Source organism: Oncorhynchus gorbuscha, linkage group LG16 (genome assembly GCF_021184085.1).
Source record: "Oncorhynchus gorbuscha isolate QuinsamMale2020 ecotype Even-year linkage group LG16, OgorEven_v1.0, whole genome shotgun sequence".
Taxonomy (NCBI): Eukaryota; Metazoa; Chordata; class Actinopteri; order Salmoniformes; family Salmonidae; genus Oncorhynchus; species Oncorhynchus gorbuscha.
This window is the reverse complement of record NC_060188.1, coordinates 55,905,629-55,932,331: the sequence shown is the minus strand read 5'-3', so window position 1 is coordinate 55,932,331 and position 26,703 is coordinate 55,905,629. Positions and strand designations below refer to the sequence as shown.

Sequence of the window (26,703 nt, the reverse complement as noted above, 5' to 3'; positions counted from 1 at the left end):
GTGGATGTAATGTGGACATAGAGCAGAAGTCTATATCTTGCTGAACTGTGTTTAAGAAATAAAATATAACAGTGAAAACTATATGTTCTATTCATACAGTACTGACTGTATGCTTGTTTATTTTTATTTTAGTTGCATGATGCCCAAAGTGGATGTAGCCTATTTACTTGAATGTGAGCGCAGGAAATGTTATATGCAAATGTACATGCAATTGAATTGATGCAGGAAAGAATGTCCAGCTTCACTGCATTCAAGTCCAGCAACTTTGATAGTTACCATATAAAGAATGCATGCATTTCAAAGCTGCCAACCACATGATACTACCCAGTTCATCATGAGTCATCTATCATTGAGTCATGTAAGCACTGTACTAGCTGTATGTCACACAAAAATAGTTAGGAAAGTTCACTGCATGTTTGCCTCGAACCCATTTTAACCCTTTACACAAAAATAATTTCATGTTATGGAATGGATGAACAATTGAAATAAAAAGCTTAAGAATTTTCCCTTGCTCATATTCATAAGTATCCACAGTAACACCTCTGTTGGCTTTTCAGTTACCTAACCATCTTTTTTAAACGAGCAATTTGAATTGTCCCCTCCCTTCCATGCATATCATTAAAGAGAACGCTGTTGTCGCTAGGTGAAGTACTACTCGCGCCGCCAGATAGAAAGAAGCAGGTGTCCAACATGGCGATCACAGGCAACGGATCTCTCGCTACTCTTCTCTTTTTGTTCATGATTCCAGCAGCTCTTCATAAAGGTAGGATTTCGGCCGATAAACTTAAGTGAAACAAACCTACGTCTTTGAATAGATTTCTATGGACATGGGGTACAAAAATGTGTCTGCATTAAGCGCAAGCTTTTTCTGGATGTGTCCGCATGATTGTGGATCGATAATAATAAACGAAGAAGCTGAATGTAACTGTTCTTCAAGTTGTAATATGGTATTTAAATGTGCCTAAAGGATGAAAAAAATACTCAAATAGTTGTTACAATCGTTGAGTATTTCGATTTATCTCAAATACAGCATTTACAGATGTTTTTGTCTTCCATATAGTCAACTAACCCTTCACACAAATCACTTTGGCTAGTTTTCCCTTCTCGTTTCGAGCCCTGTTCCACTGCCACATACACGCACATAGCTTGCTGGCAGTTTAAATGAGCGAAATTAGATATGAAAACTGTTGTTTTTCAAGTATTCAAGTTGTACGTTCAACTTCAGTGTAAAAGTTGAACGTGGTTTGTTTAAGTTAACCAGTCAGCTGTTCTCAATACTTTTGGGTTGTGATTATCCAGATTCTGTAGAACGCCGAAGCCTACAATGAATGCTGAATATTCTAGCGCAAGCTATTCAGTGCGATGCTTGATTTAGGCAGGCTACCATTGCAATTGCATCATTTTTTTTCTGGGGAGAGGATCAGTTTTATTATGATGATGTTGGCAGTTAGATCTTTACAAATAATATTTAGTCTGCTCAAACTATGAACCTTACTGGGGCGATTGATTGGCCACAGTGTGTGTTACATGCGTAATTTAGCGGGCTGTTGATGCAGTGTAGGTAGAAAGGATACTCTGTAGCTTAACATTTGAATGCCCAGGGAACGGCATTAGTGGTGTGCAGATGCTATACGGATGTAGACAAAAGTTGTTAGTGGTGCTTTTTTGATTTGGCTTGCTTCCTAAACACCTGTTTAAAATCAAATCAGTGGCTTACATAAAACGACATGAGCGTGTGCTGTTATAGACTACGTGATAGGCTATTACGAATTAAACTGATTCAATGATCGCAAATATCGTGCAAAAGGAATGCAGTCCCCGCGTTGAGCATACATTTCAATTCAGATGTAGCTAAACTCCTGAATCTCTGAAGTTTTTTTGAATATGTCTTTCATGTTAGTTACCTCAATTTGAAGCATAGGTTACCGGTAATTATTTCTTGAATTATCATCGTCTATTTAGTCTTGTGGAAAGGAAGGAATAAACGATTCTCCTAAAAATCCGGCGGGCGCATTAGGCAGCTCTGCCATTTGCCAAGCACACTTGTTTTGTTAGTACACATCTATTTTCGAAATTATATGAAGTTTAGTTTACTGTAGGCTGAACATTAACAGGCTACTCTTAATTAAAGCTACCAAGTACCAACACTTGCTGTATAACCTATGATATTGCAGTCCACAAGATGTGCACGGACCTATTTAAAAAAAAATGTATTTAACCAGGCAAGTAAATTAAGAACAAAGGATATATATTTACATACACGCTCACACATATAACGTTAGGCTGAATATTTGGCACTTATTCAGTGTGTTATCTTCTTTCAGAGTGCTTCTTCTGGATGCTCTTTAGCATTTCATTGCCAAGGCTTTTATACTAGGTGCCGTATATTTATATTAGGTAGCCTGTACTATTACGTTTTTGTTAATATAAGTTAATGTATCCTAATCGGACCAAGTCAGTCAATACGTGGAATTCATAGAAAACATGTTTATGCGTTCAACACGTGATTTAACCATATCAGTCCCAAACCACCAGCACAAATCTGCTTTTAATTGATCTGACTTTAATTTATCTGCATGTCCAGCTCATACATTTTGCCTCACAATTAAGTGTTTTATTTTAAGGACAACCATGACTACAAGTAGAACACAAACAGTTGCATTCATGAGTTTAATTGACAAATGAAATAGTTTGCTCACTGGGAAATTAATATCAATCTAGTCAGTGACAACTGTGTGGAGTTTAGAGTTTGTGACAGCAACTATGTGCAATTATTACCATATTATAAAGGAACGGGGATACCTAGTCAGTTGTCCAACTGAAATGTGTCTTCCACATGTAACCCAACCCCTCTGAATCAGAGAGGTGCAGGGGGCTGCCTTAATCAACATCCACATATTTGGCACCCGGGGAACAGTGGGTTGGTTAGTTTCCGTGCTCAGGGGCAGAACTACAGATTTTTTACCTTGTTAGTTCTGGGATTTGATCCAGCAACCTTCTGGTTACTGGCCCAATGCTCTAACCACTAGGCTATAGCCACTATGTTCTGGGGTTTCCTATGATCTTCTATGCAAAAATACCCCTTACCTTCTAACAGCTCTGGTGGGGCTTGTGAGCGTCATAGAGCAAAACATTACATGTGCGTGCTTGTGAGAGTCTGTTTTGATTATATATATATATAGTTTGTAGCTCAAACCATTCAGACTCTAAAGACGTTTTGTAAAAATACCCGGTCCCGGGGCCCTTCGGGATCAACCCTTGTCTTACAAACACTGCTCTAGCTCAGCCCCCGTTAATCACACAGACTAACGGTTATCTGCGGATGCAGAAGAAATTGATGAATCCAATGTTACAACCCATAAGTCTGAAGCTAAAACATACAATATTTAGAAGACCTAAATGTGCCAACATTACATTGGGACTCATTGGGTTAAATAGGAGGCTATTGCTGCTTTTCACTCAAATGAAGCACCAACTTTAATGCACCACATTCACATTAGGGATGATAGAATAATGGAAACCGACTAACCGTGATTTCTCCCCAAACCCACCTTTTCCTGGGATAAATAACTGTGGGAAACAGGTAAATTATAATAATTGATTTCTATGAACACAATAACATGAAATGGAACTGTTAAATGATATGCAATGTCTAAATCTGGCTTCTCCACAGCCTTTTCTCTGCGATCTGCATGATCAATCATCAACACTCAGGATGGGTACAGACTAACTAGTGATGCACCGGTATTACATTTTTGGCCGATATCTGATATTTTCCTTGACAAAAAAACAGATACCGATATTTAAAATTTTAGTACCCTTTTTAAGCATTCTAGTACAGTTAAATAGTTAACACACATGGACGCAGCGGTCGAAGGCACTGCATCTCGGTGCAAGAGGCGTCACTACAGTCTATTGTTCGAATCCAGGCTGTGTCACATAATTGGCCCAGTGTCGTCTGGGTTTGGCTTGGGTAGGCCGTCATTGTAAATAAGAATTTGTTCTTAACTGGCTTGCCAAGTTAAAGAAAGGTTACACACCACACTGACCAAAAATTTATTTTGTTGGCGTTTACGTATGTCCCCATTACCAGTAAAACATAATCAAAAACTATATATTTCACTTACTTGCTGTGCTGTTTCATTGTTCATTTGTTCAGTCGTTTCATTCTCAACAAGGATTTCTTTGGAACGCCGTTTGGGTCTTTGCCATGGAACGCTGTTTGGGTCTTTGCTATGGAACGCTGTTTGGGTCTTTGCTATGGAACGCTGTTTGGGTCTTTGCTATGGAACGCTGTTTGGGTCTTTGCTATGGAACTCTGTTTGGGTCTTTGCTATGGAACGCTGTTTGGGTCTTTGCTATGGAACGCTGTTTGGGTCTTTGCTATGGAACGCTGTTTGGGTCTTTGCTATGGAACGCTGTTTGGGTCTTTGCTATGGAACGCTGTTTGGGTCTTTGCTATGGAACGCTGTTTGGGTCTTTGCTATGGAACGCTGTTTGGGTCTTTGCTATGGAACGCTGTTTGGGTCTTTGCCATGGAGCGCTGTTTGGGTCTTTGCTATGGAACGCTGCTATGGAATACCGATTATTGGAGGACCAAAAAAAAAGCAGATGCCGATTTTTGTATATATATTTGTAATAATAACAATTACAACAATACTGAATGAACAATGAACACTTTTATATTAACTTAATATAATACATAAATAAAATTAATTTAGTCTCAAATAAATTATGAAATAGTTTCAATTTGGTTTAAATAATGCAAAAACACAGTGTTGGAGAAGAAAGTAAAAGTGCAATATGTGCCATGTAAAAAGCTAACGTTTAATTTCCTTGCGCAGAACATGAGAACATACAGTGGGGCAAAAATGGATTTAGTCAGCCACCAGTTGTGCAAGTTCTCCCACTTAAAAAGATGAGGCTTGTAATTTTCATCATAGGTACACTTCAACTAAGACAGACAAAATGAGAGAAAACATCCTGAAAATCACATTGTATGATTTTTAATGAATTAATTTGCAAATTATGGTGCAAAATAAGTATTTGGTCACCTACAAACAAGTGAGAAAAGTGACTAAATACTTTTTTGCCCCACTGTATGGAAGCTGGTGGTTTCTTTTACCATGAGTCTTCGTTATTCCCAGTTAAGAAGTTTTAGTTATTATAGGATTTATGATCCATCAACTTTTTCTCTCTATATCATTTGTATTTAATATTGGATGTTCTTATAGGCACTTTAGGATTGCCAGCCCCTGGAGTTCATAGGCTTGAAGTCATAAACAGCGCTGTGCCTCAAGCAATGCTAAGAGCTGCTGGCAAACAGTCAGACTGCTCTATCAAATATCAAATCATAGACTTAATTATAAAAAACACACAGAAATACGAGCCTTTGGTCAGTAATATGGTCAAATCCAGAAACTATTATTTTGTTCTTTCAGTGAAATACGGAACTGTTCCATATTTTATCGACCGGGTGGCAACCTGAAGTCTAAATATTGCTATTACATTGCACAAGCATCAATTGTCATGCCTTGGTCATTGTATTTTGTGTTTTTTGTATATGTTTGGGTAGGCCAGGGTGTGACATGGGTTTATATGTTGTGTTTCGTATTGGGGTTTGTATTAATTGGGATTGTGTATGATTAGGGGTGTGTCTAGTTAGGCTTGGCTGCCTGAGGCGATTCTCAATTGGAGTCAGGTGATTCTCGTTGTCTCGGATTGGGAACCGTATTTAGGTAGCCTGAGTTCGCGTTGTATTTTGTGGGTGTTTGTTCCTATCTCTGTGTAGTAGTCACCAGATAGGCTGTAATTAGTTTCACGTTCCGTTTTGTTGTTTTTGTATTTAGTTCAGTTATTTCATGCACCGTGATACTTTCATTAAAGTCATGAGTAACCTACACGCTGCATTTCGGTCTGACTCTCTTCTTACAACAGACGAACGGCGTTACATCAATGTTATGTCATAATTATGTAAAATTCGGGCAAATTAATTACGGTCTTTGTTAGGAAGAAATGGTGAGGCCAAAACTGCTGCATATACCCTGACTCTGCTTGCACTGAACGCAAGAGAAGTGACACAATTTCCCTCGTTAATATTGCCTGCTAACATGCATTTCTTTTAACTAAACATGCAGTCCAAAAAATATATACTTCTGTGTTTTGATTTTAAGGAAGGCATTGATGTTTATGGTTTATGCGATTATGCTGCGGTACTTAGAGGTAATTTGTGGTTTAGAATGGTACCCTACTTCACCACTTCATTACACCAGACCAGCGCAAGGTGGAGTTAGAGCACTGATTATGCTTTCGGGTTCTACTGTGTCTAAATAGAAACTTCTAAAGCCATGACATCATTTTCTGGAATTTTCTGCGAAAAGTGCAAATCATTCCCAGAACAACAGCAAAGGACCTTGTGAAGATGCTGGAGGAAACAGGTACAAAAGTATCTATATCCACAGTAAAATGAGTCCTATATCGACATAACCTGAAAGGCGGTTCAGCAAGGAAGAAGCCACTGCTGCAAAACCGCCATAAAAAAGCCAGACTATGGTTTACAACTGCACATGGGGACAAAGCTCGTACTTTTTGGAGAAATGTCCTCTGGTCTGACGCAACAAAAATATAACTGTTTGGCCACAATGACCATCGTTATGTTTGGAGGAAAAAGCGGGAGGCTTGCAAGCCGTATAACCCCATCCCAACCGTGAAGCACAGGGGTGGCAGCTTCATGTTGTGTGGGTGATTTGCTGCAGGAGGGACTGGTGCACTTCACAAAATAGATGGCGTCATGATGTAGGAAAATTATGTGGATATATTGACGCAACATCTTAAGACTTCAGTCAGGAAGTTAAAGCTTGGTCGCAAATGGGTCTTCCAAATGGACAATAACCCCATGCATACTTCCAAAGTTGTGGCAAAATGGCTTAAGGACAACAAAGTCACGGTATTGGAGTGGCTATCACAAAGCCCTGACTTCAATCCTATATAACATTTGTGGGCAGAACTGAAAAAGCGTGTGCGAGCAAGGAGGCCTACAAACCTGACTCAGTTACACCAGCTCTGTCAGGAGGAATGGGACAAAATTCACCCAATTTATTGTGGGAAGAATGTGGAAGGCTACCCGAAACGTTTGACCCAAGTTAAACAATCTAAAGGCAATGCTACCAAATACTAATTGAGTGTATGTAAACTTCTGACCCACTGGGCATGTGATGAAAGAAATAAAAGCTGAAAGAAATTATTCTCTCTAATATTATTCTGACATTCCACATTCTTAAGATAAAGTGGTGATCTTAACTGACCTAAGACAGGGAATTTTTACTCTGATTAAATGTAAGGAATTGTGAAGAATTGAGCTTAAATGTATTTGGCTAACACCGAACCCAAACACGCGCCATCGTACAAAGATTTATTTTATCCCCCTACACCAAATGCGATCACAACACGCAGGTTAAAATATCAAAACAAACTCTGAACCAATTACATTAATTTGGGAACAGGTCAAGAAGCATTAAACATTTATGGCAATTTAGCTAGTTAGCTTGCACTTGCTAGCTAATTTGTCCTATTTAGCTAGCTTGCTGTTGTTAGCTAATTTGTCGTGGGATATAAACATTGAGTTGTTATTTTACCTGAAATACACAAGGTCCTCTACTCTGACAATTAATCCACACATAAAACTGTCAACCGAATTTCTAGTAATTTCTCCTCCTTCCAGGCTTTTTTGTCTTTGAATTTATATGGTGATTGGCATCTAAACTTTCATATATATATAGAGATGTCCTAGCCTATCTCTTTCAGGTTATAAATTCAATGCAGTATTAGCCTGATATTTAGCTAATGAATGATGGGTTATACTATGCAGAAGGTTCTAACTTAGAGCTTCTGTATGTTGCGCGATACGCAACTGCACTCCGCTTGCCTCTTTCCTTAAACAACGCCCCTTAGCTGTTGGAGTCTCAGGAGAAGCTAGACTTGAATGGCGTGCTGGACATTTTTTTGCATTTCTTATTCTAATAGACTTCGAAAAGGGACGCAAGCTCATTTTTGTTGAATGTTAAGTACAGCAGCCAAGAAAATACGCTATGGTGGTAGGCTATACCAATTATTTGTTCAGACCCATACCCATTCAATCTTCGCAAAGAGAAGTGAAAGATGTCTGCATCTTATTCTACTCCTATATTATTCAAGCATGTCATTACAATAATGAAGATAAGGACAACTGTACTTATTTAATACTTATTTAATTTAACTGTTGAAAGTTATGGAAGAATTAAGAGGTAGGCTAATACTCATGTCGCACAACATTAGGGGACATATTATGAAAGGTGTCTATATGCTCAAGTCCAGCCTACTAATTATAAAAATGTAAAATAGGCCCTATTATATTTCAAAATCAGATTTGCTAACCTATAATTGTAACTTTTTGGAGGCTACATGTCTTTCACCAGCATTGCATGTCCTCTCCCAGCTTCATGGTTTGAATGAGGTGTGTATATCCTGTCCATATAATATACAGTACATATGGAAAGTATTCGGAGCCCATTTTCCCCCCACATTTTGTTACATTACAGCCGTATTCTAAAATTGATTAAATGTTTTTTTTTAACTTAATCAATCCACACACAATACCCCTTAATGACAAAGCAAAAACATGTTTTTAGAAAAATGGAAATATCACATTTACATATGTATTGGATGGGGAGCGTCGCTGCACAGATATTTTCAGGTATCTCCAGAGCTGTTTGATTGGGTTCAAGTCCGGGCTCTGGCTGGGCCACTCAAGGACATTCAGAGACTTGTCCCGAAGCCACTCCTGCTTTGTCTTGGCTGTGTGCTTAGGGTTATTGTCCTGTTGGAAGGTGAACCTTCGCCCCAGTCTGAGGTACTGGGGTGCTCTGGTGCAGGTTTTCGTCAAGGATCTCTCTGTACTCTGCTCCATTCATCTTTCCCTCGATCCTGAGTAATCTCCCAGTCCCTGCCGCTGAAAAACATCACCACCATGCTTCACCGTAGGGATGGTGCCAGGTTTCCTCCAGACGTGATGCTTGGCTTTCAGGCCAAAGAGTTCAATCTTGGCTTCATCAGACCAGAGAATCTTGTTTCTCATGGTCTGAGGGACCTTCAGGTGCCTTTTTGCAAACTCCAAGTGGGCTTTCATGTGCCTTTTCCTGAGGAGTGGCTTCCGTCTGCCAACTCTACCATAAAGGCCTGATTGGTGGAGTGCTGCAGAAATTGTGTTCCTTCTGCAAGGTTCTCCCATCTCCACAGAGGAACTCTGGAGCTCTGTTAAAGTGACCATCGGGTTCTTGGTCACGTCCCTGACCAAGACCCTTCTCCCCCGATTCCTTAGGTTGGCTGGGCGGCCAGCTCTAGGAAGAGTCTTGGTGGTTCCAAACTTCTTCCGTTTAAGAATGATGGAGGCCACTGTGTTTTTGGGACCTTCAATGCTGCAGAAATGTTTTGTTATCCTTCCCCAGATCTGTGCCCCAACACAATCCTGTCTCGGAGCTCTGCAGACGATTGCTTTGACCTCATGGCTTGGTTTTTGCTCTGACATGCGCTGTCAACTGTGGGGCCTTATATAGACAGATGTGTGCCTTTCCAAATCGTGCCCTTATAATGGATTTTTCCACTGTTGGACTGGATTATGTTGTAGAAACATCTCAAGGATGATCAATGGAAACCTGATGCACCTGAGTTCAATTTCGAGTCTCATAGCAACGGGTCTGAAAGCTTTGTAAGTAAGGTTTTTTTTTGTCTTTGTGTGTATTTTTATTTAGTCTATTTTAGAATAAAGCTGCAACGTAATAAAATCTGGAAATAGTCAAGGGGTCTGAATACTTTCGGAATGCACTGTAATACAGTACAGTAGTGGTTCACAATCCTGGTCCTGGGGACCCAAATGGGTGCACTTTTTTTTGTCCTACCACTAGACACTTGCTTCAAATCATCACAATCCTGATGATGATGAGCGGATGATTTCAATTAGTTGTGTATTTCTAGGACATAAACTAAAACCAAAATGTCCACCCCTTTGGGTCCCCAGGACCAGGATTGAGAACCACTGCAGTACAGTAATACAGTCCACACAAAAATGTTAGCTTGTTTAATTGATTTACCTTAGAGAGCATAGCTACATCTATGGACTTGTATTTCTTCTGTTGTGTGTAATATGCGATAGCCTATATGTCAAAGGCTATGTGTTGGATAACGGTACAATCATTTGGGCTTTTTTAGACTTGGGTTCATAAAATGGCTCAGGTAGCATCAGGCTTGAATTTTCATGCAGGTCAAAGATCTAACCAAGTCCAGACATTGATATGCTTTATATGCTTTAGAATGATACCGGTTTTGGCAGGAAATACCGGGTTACCTGGGAGAAAAGTGATTTTATTCTCTGTATGGAACTTTTGTAAAATGCTGGGAAAATATTAAACCCTAATCCATTGTTGGAACAGTGGTAGGTGCTGGATAAACTATCACATTTGCTGCCTTGTTGATTTTTAAACAAAGCATGGGGTAGGCCTACAGTCAGACAGAGCAAATCAACAATTTAGCTTTTTAAATATATATTTTTTTTACCTTTATTTTACTAGGCAAGTCAGTTAAGAACAAATTCTTATTTTCAATGACAGCCTAGGAACAGTGGGTTAACTGCCTGTTCAGGGACAGAACAACAGATTTGTACCCTGTCAGCTCGGGGATTTGAACTTGCAACCTTTTGGTTTCTAGTCCAACGCTCTAACCACTAGGCTACCCTGCCGCCCTTTACAATTTAATAAGGAATGCAGGATTTAAGATACATGGAGTCACTGAAACAATGGTAAATATTGCAGTGTATTCAAGACAAGAGAGTGCTGCAGATGCATTCATTTGATCACCACTACATGTTGGCGCACGCGATGGTTTTAAGTTCATCATACGAGCCGTCATCAAATCACTCAAGTGCTCCAAACAAAATTGTTCAGCTGGTGAGGCATGGGAAGTTCTTAATGTAGATTTCATTTAATGGCTTGTGGCCATCTATTTACTTTCAAAGCGTTCAATATTGCATAACTAGAGCATATTTTCAAAAATCACCATGAACAATTGGCCTAATGTGCAGTAATTTCCCATGTAGTTGGGCATTTTAACGATAGTTATTCTATTGATTTTGCCTATTGCCATTGTTTCACAGCTAAACAGAAGAACCAGTACAGTTTGTTTGGCGTAGGCCTTTGGATGACCTTTTTAGTGAGACTGAATCTGTTAACCTCACTGTAATATTAAGTCAGAGTCAGACTGGGTAATAAAATCTCTAATTTCTCCACATCATTTGAATATCCCCCTGTATCCTGTATTGAGTTTGGCTCACTGTAAAGTCAGTAGCCCAGTGATTGAAAACAGGTGTGGAAATGGACTTGTATATTTCCTGCTGCTCTCTGTTTCTCTGGTGCCCTGAGCAGTAATGAAGAACAATGGCTTTATTTTGAGGGGAGGGGGCTGAAGATGTTGTGCCATCCAACAGATGATTGGGTTTGGTCACATCTGGCCACTATGTACTCAGCCTTCTCTCTCTTTGATTATACTAAGTAATTACTGAGGTGCTAACTGATCCCTGATGAGGGATGCTGGATTAAAATCACATATTTTGAAACTACTGTACAAAATGTGCCACTTTATTGGTCTACTTTTTTTTTACAGTAAAAATTGAAATGTAGAGAAAAAACACATTCATAGCTTTTGAAGATGTCAATCATAACAACAGTACTAAGTCTAGCACACTGCTCTGAAAATATTTGTTTCAAAACAAATATTTTGATTAGGCCTAGTTCTTTTCCCCCGGGAGTTGTTAGGCCCCAATAAGCTTGTTATAGCAGGATGTCATTAAATCAGACAGGAAGGGATGTTGTATGATATAAGTGGGCACATTTTGCATGAATTCATCCATATAATGCTGGGTTAAACAATGAATAAACAATCTATGGATATTATTTATGGTTCCATAACCCTGAATAACAAAATGCTGGTTCATCATTGTAAGTGGGTAAGGAAAATGAACGTGTCCTTTTGAATACAATACAGGTAATTATCAACTGGGCTTGATGGGCTTGAGTGATCTGCGTTCTCATGTCTGACATTAGCATAACACTCGAGCCGGTATTACATTTCAGTGCCCCTTACAAGACCCTTCAAGCAGCCTCACTGTCTCCCACGGAATTGGATCCCTTGTGCTCATTGTATTCAGTTCCTGCCTATTGTTCCTACCTATTGCTGCAGTGTCTTGTCTGATGATAGGTTCTCTGCTGTTTTGTCTGCACAAATGCCAGATGCTAGAGGATTATGCTGTCTAATGCTCTTTATGCCTGAGCTGGGTGATGCAAGGAGGGTCTTGTGTGAAAATGCACACTAGACCATCCCTTGTGGTAAAGCTATTGAAGTACAGGTCAGAAACAATGTCCCTAAATAGCATTATTATATAATAACATAACACTGTGTATTGTCAGAGTGATGACTTTTTTATGAGCAACATATTAACAGTCACTGCAGTAGGCACAGCCTAGGCCCAGCCTATTTCGTAATCCAACTAAATGTTTGAACCACGTTGCTTTTCTTAGACGGTTTGCTGCTGCATTAAAGTGTGCAGTATTTGTTGGGCTTCACTTGGCTGTCAGACTAATACCTTCCAGACTGAAAATGTGTGAGGGAGACACTAATCTGCATAAGAATATTTTTAAGGATTATGGCTGGAGTCTAGCAAGCTGCCTTCCTATTGATTGGTCGCTTGGCCCAACAGAAATGACAGTGAGACCAGATCCCTCTTAATTCTTACTTAGTTTGAACACAGACAGATTTCCTGCCTTATTCTTGATGCTTTCTGTCCTAGGGCTGGGTGGTATTATGTATTTTATGATATACCGGTATTGATGCATGGAACAGTTTGGGTCTTTACTTTGCCTTATATAAAGGTATTTGAATGTTTGGTTTGTTAAATATGATAAGCCGTGTGTAAGGTCTCTCTCCGCTCTCTCTCTCCATGCCACTTTCCATACAGACCTAGCCCTGCCGTGCCCCCTTTCACTCAAGGAGCGCAATTGTTGTTCCTCGACCACAAGACACTTGCGTTCTGTCTGCATCATCAATGCAGCACATGCAAAAATGTTGATGACTACTACGCTGTTTTTACTTAATATAAATCCACTATTCGTTTGTGTTTCTAACATCTGCAAACAGCTAGTTTTGTCTTTTCGTAGCAAGTTGGGCCTAAATCTTAATCACTAGTTAGTTGGCTAGCTAGCTAATAAATGTACTGAGTCAGAGCAAACTTAATTAACTATACAGCCTGATAATTTCAGTGATGGGGTAGACCTAAATCAGCATGTTACTTGTGCAACAGTATCTTCTAAATCAAAAAGGAATAAGTGAAGCATGAATATGTTGGCTAAATGAAGTAGCTAAGAAAAAAAACTCAATGTAGACAAAGATTATAGGGTCCCCTAGGAAACACTTAACAACAGTTTGGTTCCCACCCTGTTACAATGGCATTTTCATTCATGTCATGTCAAACAACACTGTATTCAAGTGCCCACTATTATACTGGAACTCTAGAAGTAGAACAATCATTCTATTTCCATGATTCCAACAGTTCACCCAAGTGTTTTGCTCTAAATCGTAATTGCAACATTTGGTTTAAAATGAGGCCTAGATTGTTTGCTGATATCGTGCAGCCCTACATGGCAGTGTGGAAATGATCTCAAATGAGTGCAGAAATTGTTGACAATGCAGACTTTTGTTGTTGTTGTTGGTTGCAGTTGAATTGAAAAGTATAAAATAATTAGAATGGAGAAACACCCATTGAAATCACTTAGGGTCACGCACTACTCAAAGCAAATGTTGAACTTTTGTTATTCAGAAACATAAAATAACGTCAAATAACGTCATACTGTTAATATTTGTGTAAATACTGAGATAGGATATTTTGGCCATATCGCCCAGCCCTATTCTGTGCTGCAATATTGATGATAATGATGGCATCAACATCAGCAGCAGACACAACAGCAACAGAAGTGTTATAACAGTGAAGTGGTTAGAGTTTTGGCTCTGGGCATACTGAACTAAATGCTCGCGGTTGTTGGTAACTTTTGAAGTTGTTTTCACAAAGCAGTGTTGATAATATTCATACATAATTAATTGAGAATTAAATTGTACTGCATTAAGGCAATGCAGGATGTATGAAACTTCAGTTCACCATTTAGGCCTAGGTTCTGAGGTAATTTATTTTTGTTTGCAATTTTGCTCAGGTCTTTAAAATGAAAGCCTTGGATGATGGGGGTTTGGTTTATAATGACTAACAGAACATAGGCCGTAAGTAATACGCTATTTAATACAGATGTTGATTCAGCATCTGGATACAGATAGAAGTTTAATTTATCAATATACTAGTGCAGGGTTCCCCAATTGGCTGCCCTAGTTTTCTGAGCAATAATATATAAAATCCCTAAAATATATATATGATTTTTCAACGCCGATACCGGTTATTGGAGGACCCTAAAAAAGCTGATACCGATTAATCGGCCAATTAAATGTTTTTTGTTGTTGTTGTAATAATGACAATTACAACAATACTGAATGAACACTTATTTTAACTTAATATAATACATCAATAAAATCAATTTAGCCTCAAATAAAATGAAACATGTTCAATTTGGTTTAAATAATGCAAAAACAAATTGTTGGAAAAGAAAGTAAAAGTGCAATATGTGCCATGTAAAAAAGCTAACGTTTAAGTTCCTTGCTCAGAACATGAGAACGTATGAGAGCTGGTATTTCATATACCTTTGACTATTGGATGTTCTTATTAGAGGTAGACCGATTAATCGGAATTTCAAGTTTTCATAACAAATCGGAAATCGGTATTTTTATACACCGATTTTTAATTTTTTAAAAATGTATTTATATTTTTTACTACACCTTTATTTAATCTTTATTTAACTAGGCAAGTCAGTTAAGAACACATTCTTATTTTCAATGACGGCCTAGGAACGGTGGGTTAATTGCCTTGTTCAGGGGCAGAACAACAGATTTTCACCTTGTAGCTCGGGATTCAATCTTGCAACCTCATAGTTAACTAGTCCAATGCAATAGCAACCTGCCTCTTGTTTGTTGCACTCTACAAGGAGACTGACTGCCTGTTACGCGAATGCAGTAGAAGCCAAGGTAAGTTGCTAGCTAGCATTAAACTTATCTTTAGAAAAAAACAACCATAATCACTAGTTAACTACACATGGTTGATGATATTACTAGTTTATCTAGCGTGTCCTGCGTTGCATATAATCAATGCAACGCTGGGGGAATGATTTAACAAAAGCGCATTTGTGGAAAAAGCACAATCGTTGGACGACTGTACCTAACCATAAACACCAATGCCTTTCTTAAAATCAATACACAGAAGTACAGTGTGGGGAAAAAAGTATTTGATCCCCTGCTGATATTGTACGTTTGCCCACTGACAAAGAAATGATCAATCTATAATTTAAATGGCAGGTTTATTTGAACAGTGATAGACAGAATAACAACAAACAATCCAGAGAAACGCATGTCAAAAATTTTCTAAATTGATTTGCATTTTAATGGGGGAAATAAGTATTTGACCCCTCTCAATCAGAAAGATTTCTGGCTCCCAGATGTCTTTTATACAGGTAATGGCCTGAGATTAGGAGCACACTCTTAAAGGGAGTGCTCCTAAATCTCAGTTTGTTACCTGTATAAAAGACTGATTGCTTCTGTGGACAGGTGTCTTTTATACAGGTAACAAGCTCAGATTTAGGAGCACTCCCTTTAAGTGTGCTCCTAATCTCAGCTCATTACCTGTATAAAAGACACCTGTCCACAGAAGCAATCAATCAATCAGATTCCAAACTCTCCACCATGGCCAAGACCATGGAGCATCGCCAAGCAGCTTGGTGAGAAGGTGAAAAAGTTGGTGCGATTATTAGCAAATGGAAGAAACACAAAATAATTGTCAATCTCCCTCGGCCTGGGGCTACATGCAATATCTCAATGATCATGAGAACGGTGAGGAATCAGCCCAGAACTACACAGGAGGATCTTGTCAATGATCTCAAAGAAGCTGGGACCATAGTCACCAAGAAAACAATTGGTAACACACTACGCCGTGAAGAACTGAAATCCTGCAGCGCCCAAGCCCCCCTGCTCAAGAAAGCACATATACATGCCCGTCTGAAGTTTGCCAATGAACATCTGAATGATTCAGAGGACAACTGGGTGAAAGTGTTGTGGTCAGATCAGACAAAAATGGAGCTCTTTGGCATCAACTCAACTCGCTGTGTTTGGAGGAGGAGGAATGCTGCCTATGACCCCAAGAACACCATCCCCACCGTCAAACATGGAGGTGGAAACATTATGCTTTGGGTGTGTTTTTCTGGTAAGGGGACAGGACAACTTCACCGCATCAAAGGGACGATGGACGAGGCCATGTAGCGTCAAATCTTTATTATTATTATATATTATTATCTTTGGTGAGAACCTCCTTCCCTCAGCCAGGTCATTTAAAATGGGTCGTGGATGGGTATTCCAGCATGACAATGACCCAAAACACACGGCCAAGGCAACAAAGGAGTGGCTCAAGAAGAAGCACATTAAAGTCCTGAATTGTCCTAGCCAGTCTCAGACCTTAATCCCGTAGAAAATCTGTGGAGGGAGCTGAAGGTTCGAGTTGCCAAACGTCAGCCTCGAAACCTTAATGACTTGGAAAAGATCTGCAAAGAGGAGTGGGACCAAATCCATCCTGAGATGTGTGGAAACCTGGTGGCCAACTACAGGAAACGTCTGACCTCTGTAATTGCCAACAAGGGTTAAGTCATGTTTTGCAGAGGGGTCAAATATTTATTTCCCTCATTACAATGCAAATCAATGTATAACATTTTTGACATGTGTTTTTCAGGATTTTTTTGTTGTTATTCTGTCTCTCACTGTTCAAATAAACCTACCTTTAGAATTATAGACTGATAATTTCTTTGTCAGTGGGCAAACGTACAAAATCAGCAGGGGATCAAATAATTTTTTCCCTCACTGTATATATTTTTAAACCTGCATATTTTGCTAAAAGAAATCCAGGTTTGCAGGCAATATTAACCAGGTGAAATTGTGTCATTTCTCTTGCGTTCATTGCACGCAGAGTCAGGGTATATGCAACCGTTTGGGCAGCCTGGCTCATTGCGAACTAATTTGCTAGAATTTTACGTAATTATGACATCACATTTAAGGTTGTGCAATGTAACAAGAATATTTAGACTTATGGATGCCACCCGTTAGATAAAATACCATACGGTACCGTATTTCACTGAAATAATAAACGTTTTGTTTTCAAAATGATAGTTTCCGGATTTGACCATATTCATGACCAAAGGCTCGTATTTCTGTGTGTTTTTATGCTATAATTAAGTTTATGATTTGATAGAGCAGTCTGACTGATGGTAGGCAGCAGCAGGCTCGTAAGCATCTTCGCAAGCACAGCGCTGTTTATGACTTCAAGCCTAATATCTGGTGTAACCGATGTGAAATCGCTAGCTAGTTAGCTGGGTGTGCGCTAATAGCATTTCAAACGTCACTCGCTCTGAGACTTGGAGTAGTTATTCCCCTTGCTCTGCAAGGGCCACGGCTTTTGTGGAGCGATGGGTAACGCAGCTTCGAGTGTGGGTGTTGTCAATGTGTTCCTGGTTCAATCCCAGGTAGGGGCGAGGAGACGGACGGAAGCTATACTGTTACACTGGCAATACTATAGTGCCTATAAGAACGTCCAATAGTCAAAGGTATATGAAATACAAATGGTATAGAGAGAAATAGTCCTATAAATAATATATTAACTACAACCTAAAACCTCTTACCTTGGAATATTGAAGTCTCATGTTAAAAGGAACTACTAACTTTCCTATGTTCTCATGTTCTGAGCAAGGAACTCAAATGTTACCTTTTTACATGGCACATATTGCACTTTTACTTCTCCAACAGCTTTGTTTTTGCCTTATTTAAACCAAATTGAACATGTTTCATTATTTATTTGAGGCTAATTTGTTTTTATTGATGTATTATATTAAGTTAAAATAAGTGTTCATTCAGTATTGTTGTAATTGTCATTAATACAAAAATAAATATAAAAATGGCCGATTAATCGGTATTGGCTTTTTTTGGTCCTCCAATTATCGGCATCGGCATTGAAATATCATAATCGGTCGACCTCTACTTTGGACACACCTACTCATTCAATGGTTTATTTTTCACTATTTTCTACATTGTAGAATGATAGTGAAGACATCAAAACTCTGAAATAACAAATATGGAATCGTGTTGTAACCAAAAAAGTGTGCTACCCACACTGAACAGGCAGTTAACCCACTGTTCCTAGGCCGTCATTGAAAATAAGAATTTGTTCTTAAAAATAAGAATTTGTTCTTAACTGATCTTGCCTAGTAAAATAAAGGTGAAAAAAAATCCTTCTTTTATTGGCACCATGTGCTATACAATGCCGTATTTTGACAAAAGCTCTTATTCAGCCTCTTATCTTGTAGGCCTACATTATTTCCAAGTTAAAATAAAATGTTTCCCTTTTCTTGGGTTTGATTCAAAACAGGCTTCTACGTTTACATTTTTAGCATCAAAATGTCTTTATACCAAAATTCATGCTGACTAGCATCAGAATTGTTTAGCATAAATCGGAGCTTCTTAATTCAACACAGGGATTCAAGCTGAACTGATCTGCTATTTGTGCTGAATTTATGAAAAGTTGTCTGTCCAAAGTTTGCCAACATCTTGTTGTAAAACCTTAAAACATTCATTAAGCTCTTGTGATATTATAAGACATTGTTTCTAAGGGCGTTTTCACACATAGTTCTGAGCTATAGTTTGATTCTGAGTTTGTTTTAATTTTTAAAAAATTGTTTGAGTCCGGTTGGTTTCACTAAAATGCCTAAACTTTTGTTCATGCAAGTAATTTATTTATTGGAGGACAATGCTCACATTAAATGCATCTATGATTATCAAGAAGCATAACTTTTGTGTCCCAAACTTCATATTTAACATGTGGGAGGAAATGGCGCAATAGCCGCTTTTACTGTGACATGAAAATACTATATTCAATAACCTACAGTATATCCCTGGTATAGCCCCCTTTTCCCTTAATCTGCATCAGATGCTCTCATAAATGCGCTGCTACTCACAATGTTTCAGAGATATCAAGTTATGGTAGGCCTACTGCGTGCATTTCATCAAATTCTCGCTGTCAAACAACCAATAATACTGTGCGCCTCTGATTCTTTTCCTGTGTTTGGTCTGGACTGCATTCTGACCTGCAGCGAACTGCACCATGGATCAAATGGGATCTGACCGAGACCACCCTTTTTGAGCAAACCACGGTGCGTTTTTTAGTGCGCTCCCGAGTGCGTATAGAGAGTTCAATCCAGTCTAAACAAACTGAACTAAGGGGGACATGTGCCAGAGTTTGGAAAAAGTGCTCCAAACCAATTTGGTGTGAAAGCCCCTTAAATAAAAAGATTACATCAAGAAAGAGATATAGTTTATTTGATAGGCCATGTTATTACCAAACATCCACGGGAGTGGTTGATATCACAAAACATTACTTTCATGGGATTCTTTTGTTATAAACATTAGGGGTATATTAAACCTCATTGATATCAATCAATCTTAATGATATCAATCAATCTTTAATATCATTAAGGATGGCATCACATCTGCCATCGTGCCATAGCTTTGCATATATGGCTATGTTGAACATTTAGCATCAATTCTAATTAGCCGGCACTGAAAATGAAAGTCGTTTACACATAACCTATTTACAAGTCAACATGATCAGTCATTACCAGAATGTACCTTGACGCTGGCAGGAAATTTGACCTTATTAACGGATGGTTTGAATCTATTCAGCAGGTAGTTAATGAGCGGTGGAATTGAATTCTGAGATACAGACCCCCCCCCCACACACACACACTTGTCCCCCTCCTGCAATCTCATCACCCCGCCTTCCCACCTCAGCCCTCCCCAACCCCTGACTTGTGTAAAGCCATTGCAGCAGATTAAACTGTGCTACCCCATACATCATATTGCCTCCTACACAAGAATGATCTCCCATTAATTGTAGCTTACGAGGATCTATTAGCACTACTTTAAAACCCATACAACATTCTCATGTCTCATGTTCGAGGTCAATTACGCCATTTTTCAGAGTAAAGCTTTTCTTTATTGAGACAAAAATGCACTCTTGTGCTAATTCTGCTCTAAAGGTGCTATCCACTGAAACCATAACCACTTCATCTATTCAATGTGTGGGTAGATGCTCTTATCACCAGGACTTTTTTGTGCAATTATTTTCCATCGATTATCTGTAAGAGTGGTCGTTCAACAAGATCATCCATAGTCGCTGCGCAGGATCTGTCTTGGTTGGTTGCAAGGATTATGGTAAATTTTAAACTTCAGCAGTGGGTAGTAAAGTTGACTAACACTGTAACCACACACCTTGTAGTAATTGGGATTAGCAAAGCAATCATTTTAGGTTAATCAGCACGAAAGCATTTTCAAAATAAATTAGTTTTGTTATAATTTTCTGTATCAACCTCTGGCGACTTTGATCAAGAGGCCCAACTCTGTGGTAGGATACAGGTTATTGCTCCTCATCATTCATAGTGCAGTTCGTATCGACTGGACCTTGGCTGCTTTGGAGGGAACTCCTCATGCTGGAGGCATTTAGGACGTTCAACGATGTGCAAGTTGTAGGCTCTCTTTGGATGCCAATCCTTTCTTGATGGCTTCCATTTTTCATGGCTTTGATTGTTCACAGTTTCATTTGTGGCTCAAAACAATAGAGTTTCCTTGCAGACAAAAAGATAAATGTGCATGCTGTCTTCGGTAGTTTGCGTCAATTAATTTAACAATGCACAAGTGCTTTGTGAGCCTATTTTTGCTCTTGTCATTTAGTCGCGTTCCGGGATTAAATCATTGAGTGCATTATAATTTGTTATCCATTCCCCTGTTGCATTTCCTTTGTGGGTTTTGTGTGCCAGAAAATGACACTTGTAGGTTTTGGTGCCCTCAGAGAATTTGTTTAATTTATTATGCCTCTTGAAGGGCATAATAGTTGGAGGCTCACTATGTTCTTGACAAATGATTTAGTTTTCCTGATATAAAATTAGGTCACAGTCACTTACAAAAAGTATTTCAGGAGCCTTAGCCTTACAGTAGTTGTATTCATGTTGTGATTTAGTTTGAGTTGATCTAATCACTGTCATCTATGACATCAGTTGGTAGAGCATGGCGCTTGTAACGCCAGGGTGGTGGGTTCGATCCCCGGGACCACCCATACGTAGAATGTATGCACACATGACTGTAAGTCGCTTTGGATAAAAGCGTCTGCTAAATGGCATATATTATTATTATTATATTATTATTATTATAACCTATAGGCTCTAGGTTATAGTTGACTAGCCTATCTTTATGGAGAGCTGTGATTTGGTACAGATAGAAACCATGGACCACGTTAAGGCAAGCATGGATGACTATGTTCCATTTAACCAACATTTTTAATCTGGTCATTCAGTGCACATTGCTGGAAAAGCAGCAGTTGAAGAGAGTAAGCGGCTTTAAAACATTGCTGTCATCAGCTGACACTGGAGTAATGTCAAATTTATCTCTGTAAGGGACTTATTGTCATTGCAACAAACCCCTCACTCTAGTCTATCAGTTGGTGTTTACAGCACCCACAGAGGCTAGGCCTAGACAAGTCACCCAGCATCATTCCCATGTGCTCTGTCAAAATGAATCATGAAATGACCCCTGCTTGCTCTCATTGCTCAGTGACCTACAGTGAGTCATATTAGATTTCATATCAGACTAAGTAAGCTACAAGAACATTGCCCTGTAGCCAGTCATGTAGGTAGTACTTAGATAAATAATTATGAAATGTTTGTTTTTTTCACTGGCACAGTAAGACATTCATAGACATATACCAAATAACATTTTGTCCTTTGGCAAGATACAGTCACCTGAAAGATGTAAACCTACTTGAGGCATATGTTACGCGTGGTTTGGTCATTAGTGAATTGTACAGGATCAGACAGACATGCTTAGGGATAGCCTAATTGTAAGGAATTTAGACAATTCGAATACACTATCATGAGCTCTTGATTTAGTTAAAAGACCTAATAATGCATGTTATCATCTGGCAAACGTTCCAGTCCCCTATTATGATTGGAATCAACAAATGTCACTGGACATCCTGACCAGAAAGCAGCAGTAGCCCTGTATACATAATGTAGGTGAACATATTATAGTAACACTGGTTTTGCCAGCCTTTCAGTTCCTAGCCATGCTCAGATACTTGAGCAACTAACCAATCAATTATGAACACCAGCCATAATGGAATGTGGTAATATATTATGGATTGGTCATAACCCTTTATGGCCTATAAATATATGCTATGATTGCTGTTTTCGAGAGGACTTCAGTGGTCTATGTTTATGCTTTGCCGCAGTTGTTCAGAGCTGAGATTAATAAGAAGGGTGAGTTGTAGAAGACGAAGAACAACTGCCGAAACAAAATGAGATGCAGCAGTTCGACATTGCTAGCAAATATTGTACAATTGAGTATTGCTTGAAAATTTACCAATAAATGTTTGTCAAGAGATCTCTGTTGTGCTCAAATCCGACCACCTTAACGAGACTATCAGACAACCCCAGGAAAACCCTTTGTCTCCCGAGACCGCTTTAGCAATTAATGCCCTGTTTGTCAGTGGCCGATCTTACAGAACCCCCCCAAGTTCCTTGATAAGAGCAATTGCTAAGTGCGTCCAATTTTAAGACCATTAGGAACTTCTAAGATTTTTAAGCGGGAGCAGAAGTTCTCAATAAGGAGTTCCTGCTGTGGCCATATTTGTGCATTCTGAACCAAATATTCTCAATCCGGATTACCTAATCCCTTTATCATGGGGGTCTCTGCCTGCGCTTCACCCCCTACTGTGCTCAGTCCAGACATGTTTGGGCTTCAGACACGTGCACGGATGCAGGGGCCATCTGGATGTGCTTTTGTTCAGGTCATAAGGAGTTACGCTTGCACGGGTAACAAGACAGAAGGCACAGATAGGATGGCTCCCCCATTCTGGGTCAAGAGAATAGGAAATTGCTGTAGCTTTGGAGAATTACAGTTCAGGACATAGTATGAGAGAGCCATGCAGAATGAATATAAAGAGATAGAAGTCGGGGGAGGTTGAATGCAATGTGTTCTGATGCCTTGCCAAGGCTGTCCTATTCCCTACTCTCAAACATTAAATGTCTGCTGCCCCGTAATGGAAATTTTACAATGATACAGACCTATAAAGTGTCTAAATGAAAGATAACTTTATCATTCAAGGTCAAGAGAAAGGTCACTAACATCACATTCTGTCCCAAAACTTGTAGTCCTAGGCTACATATTTTATTTGTATACAAGAGTTATTTGTATACAAGACAAGTTTATCTACCTATCACACAGAGAATGGTAAACGGGACACACTACTGGGTCAGCCCAGTTGGCGCTAACATATTTAAGCTCCAGTCCAGCACCGATGACATTTGGGAGGATCAATGTTTCTTGGAATAATGCCTGCTAAATGGTAAGGAAAGTACACAGAAGCACTACGCTCAAAAGTCTGACAAGCTCAGCCAAGCAGACAGTTGTGTTCATGTTTTGCACCTCAGATACTTATCTGACCAGACACAACAATGGTTCCTACTACATACTCAGGAATACACTCAGCGTGGTTGTTTCATTTTGGAGTGTGAGTAACGCCAAGTCAAATTCCACCCCTCCGTTGTCAGAGTCATCCTTAAGTGCTTTTTCTCTTTCCTCTGCCTGTCTCCTTATATTGGGTTTTTCACCCCGATGTAATTTCTGATACCTCATGTCGAAGGCTTTACCTTGGTTGGGGCTGCAGTAGTTTTCAGTTAGGCCCTCTGCTCTCTAACTCTCACTTGGAGTGATTAAAGGCATTCATTCCTCTTAGGTCATCTTTGAGATCTTTGAGTCAGCTTTGATTGGCTGTCTCATCCTTTTGTCCAGAAGAGACTATTGTCCCTCTGGCCAAAACACGTCCTATCCGCATGGGACTAATATTACTAGAAAACGTTGGTTATGTAACTATTACCCCTACTCTATACCACTATTACTATTCTGACCGGATTCATTTTTCCCAAACTGCCCCCTGCATGTAATTCTTCTTTTTTTTCAATGAATTAACCAGTATAATGGAATCCTGGAGGTTTATATTCTAGACAATACGATATTTCAACATGTCCAGGCGATATGAGGATTCACTGATAAGTGAAATTGTCATTTCCAAAAGTTTAGCTCAGTTTGAATGCTGTTTTGCAATCTATTAACAGCAAGGGTTGCATTAAATAGGTGCAATATATTTTTCCCAGATGCATTTGGCGATGTTCAATTCATTGTCACAAAACGTATAAACATAAACTTTGACAATGGAAGTTGATACATGTAGGCCCTTCATATATTCAGTTGAAGTCGGAAGTTTACATATACCTTAGCCAAATATATTTAAACTCAGTTTTTCACAATTCCTGACATGTAATCCCAATAAAAATTCCCTGTCTTAGGTCAGTCAGTATCACCACTTTATTTTAAGAATGTGAAATGTCAGAATAATAGTGTAGAGAGTGATTTATTTTATTTCATAACATTCCCAGTTGGTCAGAAGTTTACATACACGATTTGCACTTTTCGCACCAAAGTACGTTCATCTCTAGGGGTGTTTATACTTGCATACTATTGTTTGTACAGATGAACGTGGTACCTACAGGTGTTTGGAAATTGCACTCCAGGATGAACCAGACTTGTGGAGGTCTACAATTTCTTTGCTGATGTCTTTGCTGATATCTTTGGATTTTACCATGATGCCAAGCAAAGAGGCACTGAGTTTGAAGGTAGGCCTTGTAATACATCCACAGGTACACCTCCAATTGACTCAAATGATGTCAATTAGCCTATCAGAAGCTTCTAAAGCCATGACATCATTTTCTGGAATTTTCCAATCTGTTTAAGTTTTGGGATAAGGGGCAGCATTTTTACTTTTGGATGAATAGCATGCCCAGAGTGAACTGCCTCCTACTCTGTCCCAGATGCTAATATATGCATATTATTAGTAGTATTGGATAAAACCCACTCTGAAGTTTCTAAAACTGTTTGAATGATGTCTGTGAGTATAACAGAACTCATATGGCAGGCGGAAACCTGAGAAAAATCCAAGCAGGATGTGGGGAATCTGAGGTTTGTAGTTTTTCAAAGCTTGGCCTACCGAATACACTGTGTCTATGGAGTCAAGTCGCACATCCTACGGCTTCCACTAGATGTCAACCATCTTTAGAAACTTGTTTCAGGCTTCTGCTATAAAGGAGGGGCTCATGAGACCTGTTTGAGTCAATGGTCTGGCAGAGTGTCTCAGGCTCGTGACGCGTGCTCCTGACAGAGTTAGCTCTCGTTCCATTGCTTTTCTTTAGACATAGGAATTCTCCGGTTGGAACATTATTGATGTTTTATGTTAAAAACAATCTAAAGATTGATTCCATACATCGTTTGACTTGTTTCTATGACCTGTAACGGAACCTTTCCAGTTTTTGTCTGGACGTTGTCATGCAGGTGAAAGAGGACCCAAAAGCGACTTAACAGAAACAGAGTTTATTCAAGTCCAAACAGGGAATAACAGAAATCCTCTAGTCTGTAGAGGGGAATAACAGGAGAAGCGGCCACAGACTGCAGGTCGCTTCGGGTAGGCGCAGGCCGTAGCAGACAGAGACACCTGCTCACACGCAGCATCTGATGAAGGCAAAAACACGACAGGACAGGGCGATACACAATCACAGCACGGTGAATACTAAACAAGGAACCGACGGGACAGGAACGGAACACAAAGGAATAAATAGGGACTCCAATCAGGGGAAAGGATCGGGAACAGGTGTGGGAAGACTAAATGATGATTAGGGGAATAGGAACAGCTGGGAGCAGGAACGGAACGATAGAGAGAAGAGAGAGCGAGAGAGTGAGAGAGGGAGGGGAGAGAGAGGGATAGAAAGAGGGAAAGAACCTAATAAGACCAGCAGAGGGAAACGAATAGAATGGGGAGCACAGGGACAAGACATGATAATAAATGACAAACATGACAGTACCCCCCACTCACCGAGCGCCTCCTGGCGCACTCGAGGAGGAATCCTGGCGGCAACGGAGGAAATCATCGATGAGTGAACGGTCCAGCACGTCCCGAGACGGAACCCAACTCCTCTCCTCAGGACCGTAACCCTCCCAATCCACTAAGTATTGGTGACCCCGTCCCGAGAACGCATGTCCATGATCTTATGTACCTTGTAAATAGGTGCGCTCTCGACAAGGACGGGAGGGGGAGGGAAGACGAACGGGGTGCGAAGAAAGGGCTTAACACAGGAGACATGGAAGACAGGATGGACGCGACGAAGATGTCGCGGAAGAAGCAGTCGCACAGCGACAGGATTGACGACCTGGGAGACACGGAACGGACCAATGAACCGCGGAGTCAACTTACGAGAAGCTGTCGTAAGAGGAAGGTTGCGAGTGGAAAGCCACACTCTCTGGCCGCAACAATACCTTGGACTCTTAATCCTGCGTTTATTG

The 26,703-nt window shown here is 39.7% G+C and overlaps 1 protein-coding gene across 4 annotated transcripts in view; it reads left to right on the top strand.

Annotated features, from left to right (window-relative positions):
• The first annotated feature begins 628 nt into the window (after window positions 1–628).
• The window catches only part of LOC123999450 (cell adhesion molecule 1-like), a 443,297-nt gene continuing 417,222 nt past the window's right edge, over window positions 629–26,703 (top strand). For all 4 annotated transcript variants that reach the window (XM_046305265.1, XM_046305267.1, XM_046305266.1 and 1 more), the window contains exon 1: window positions 629–763. In XM_046305265.1, coding sequence (XP_046161221.1) covers window positions 691–763 — 73 coding nt within the window. In that variant the 5' untranslated portion in view covers window positions 629–690. The remainder of the gene's footprint in view (window positions 764–26,703) is intronic.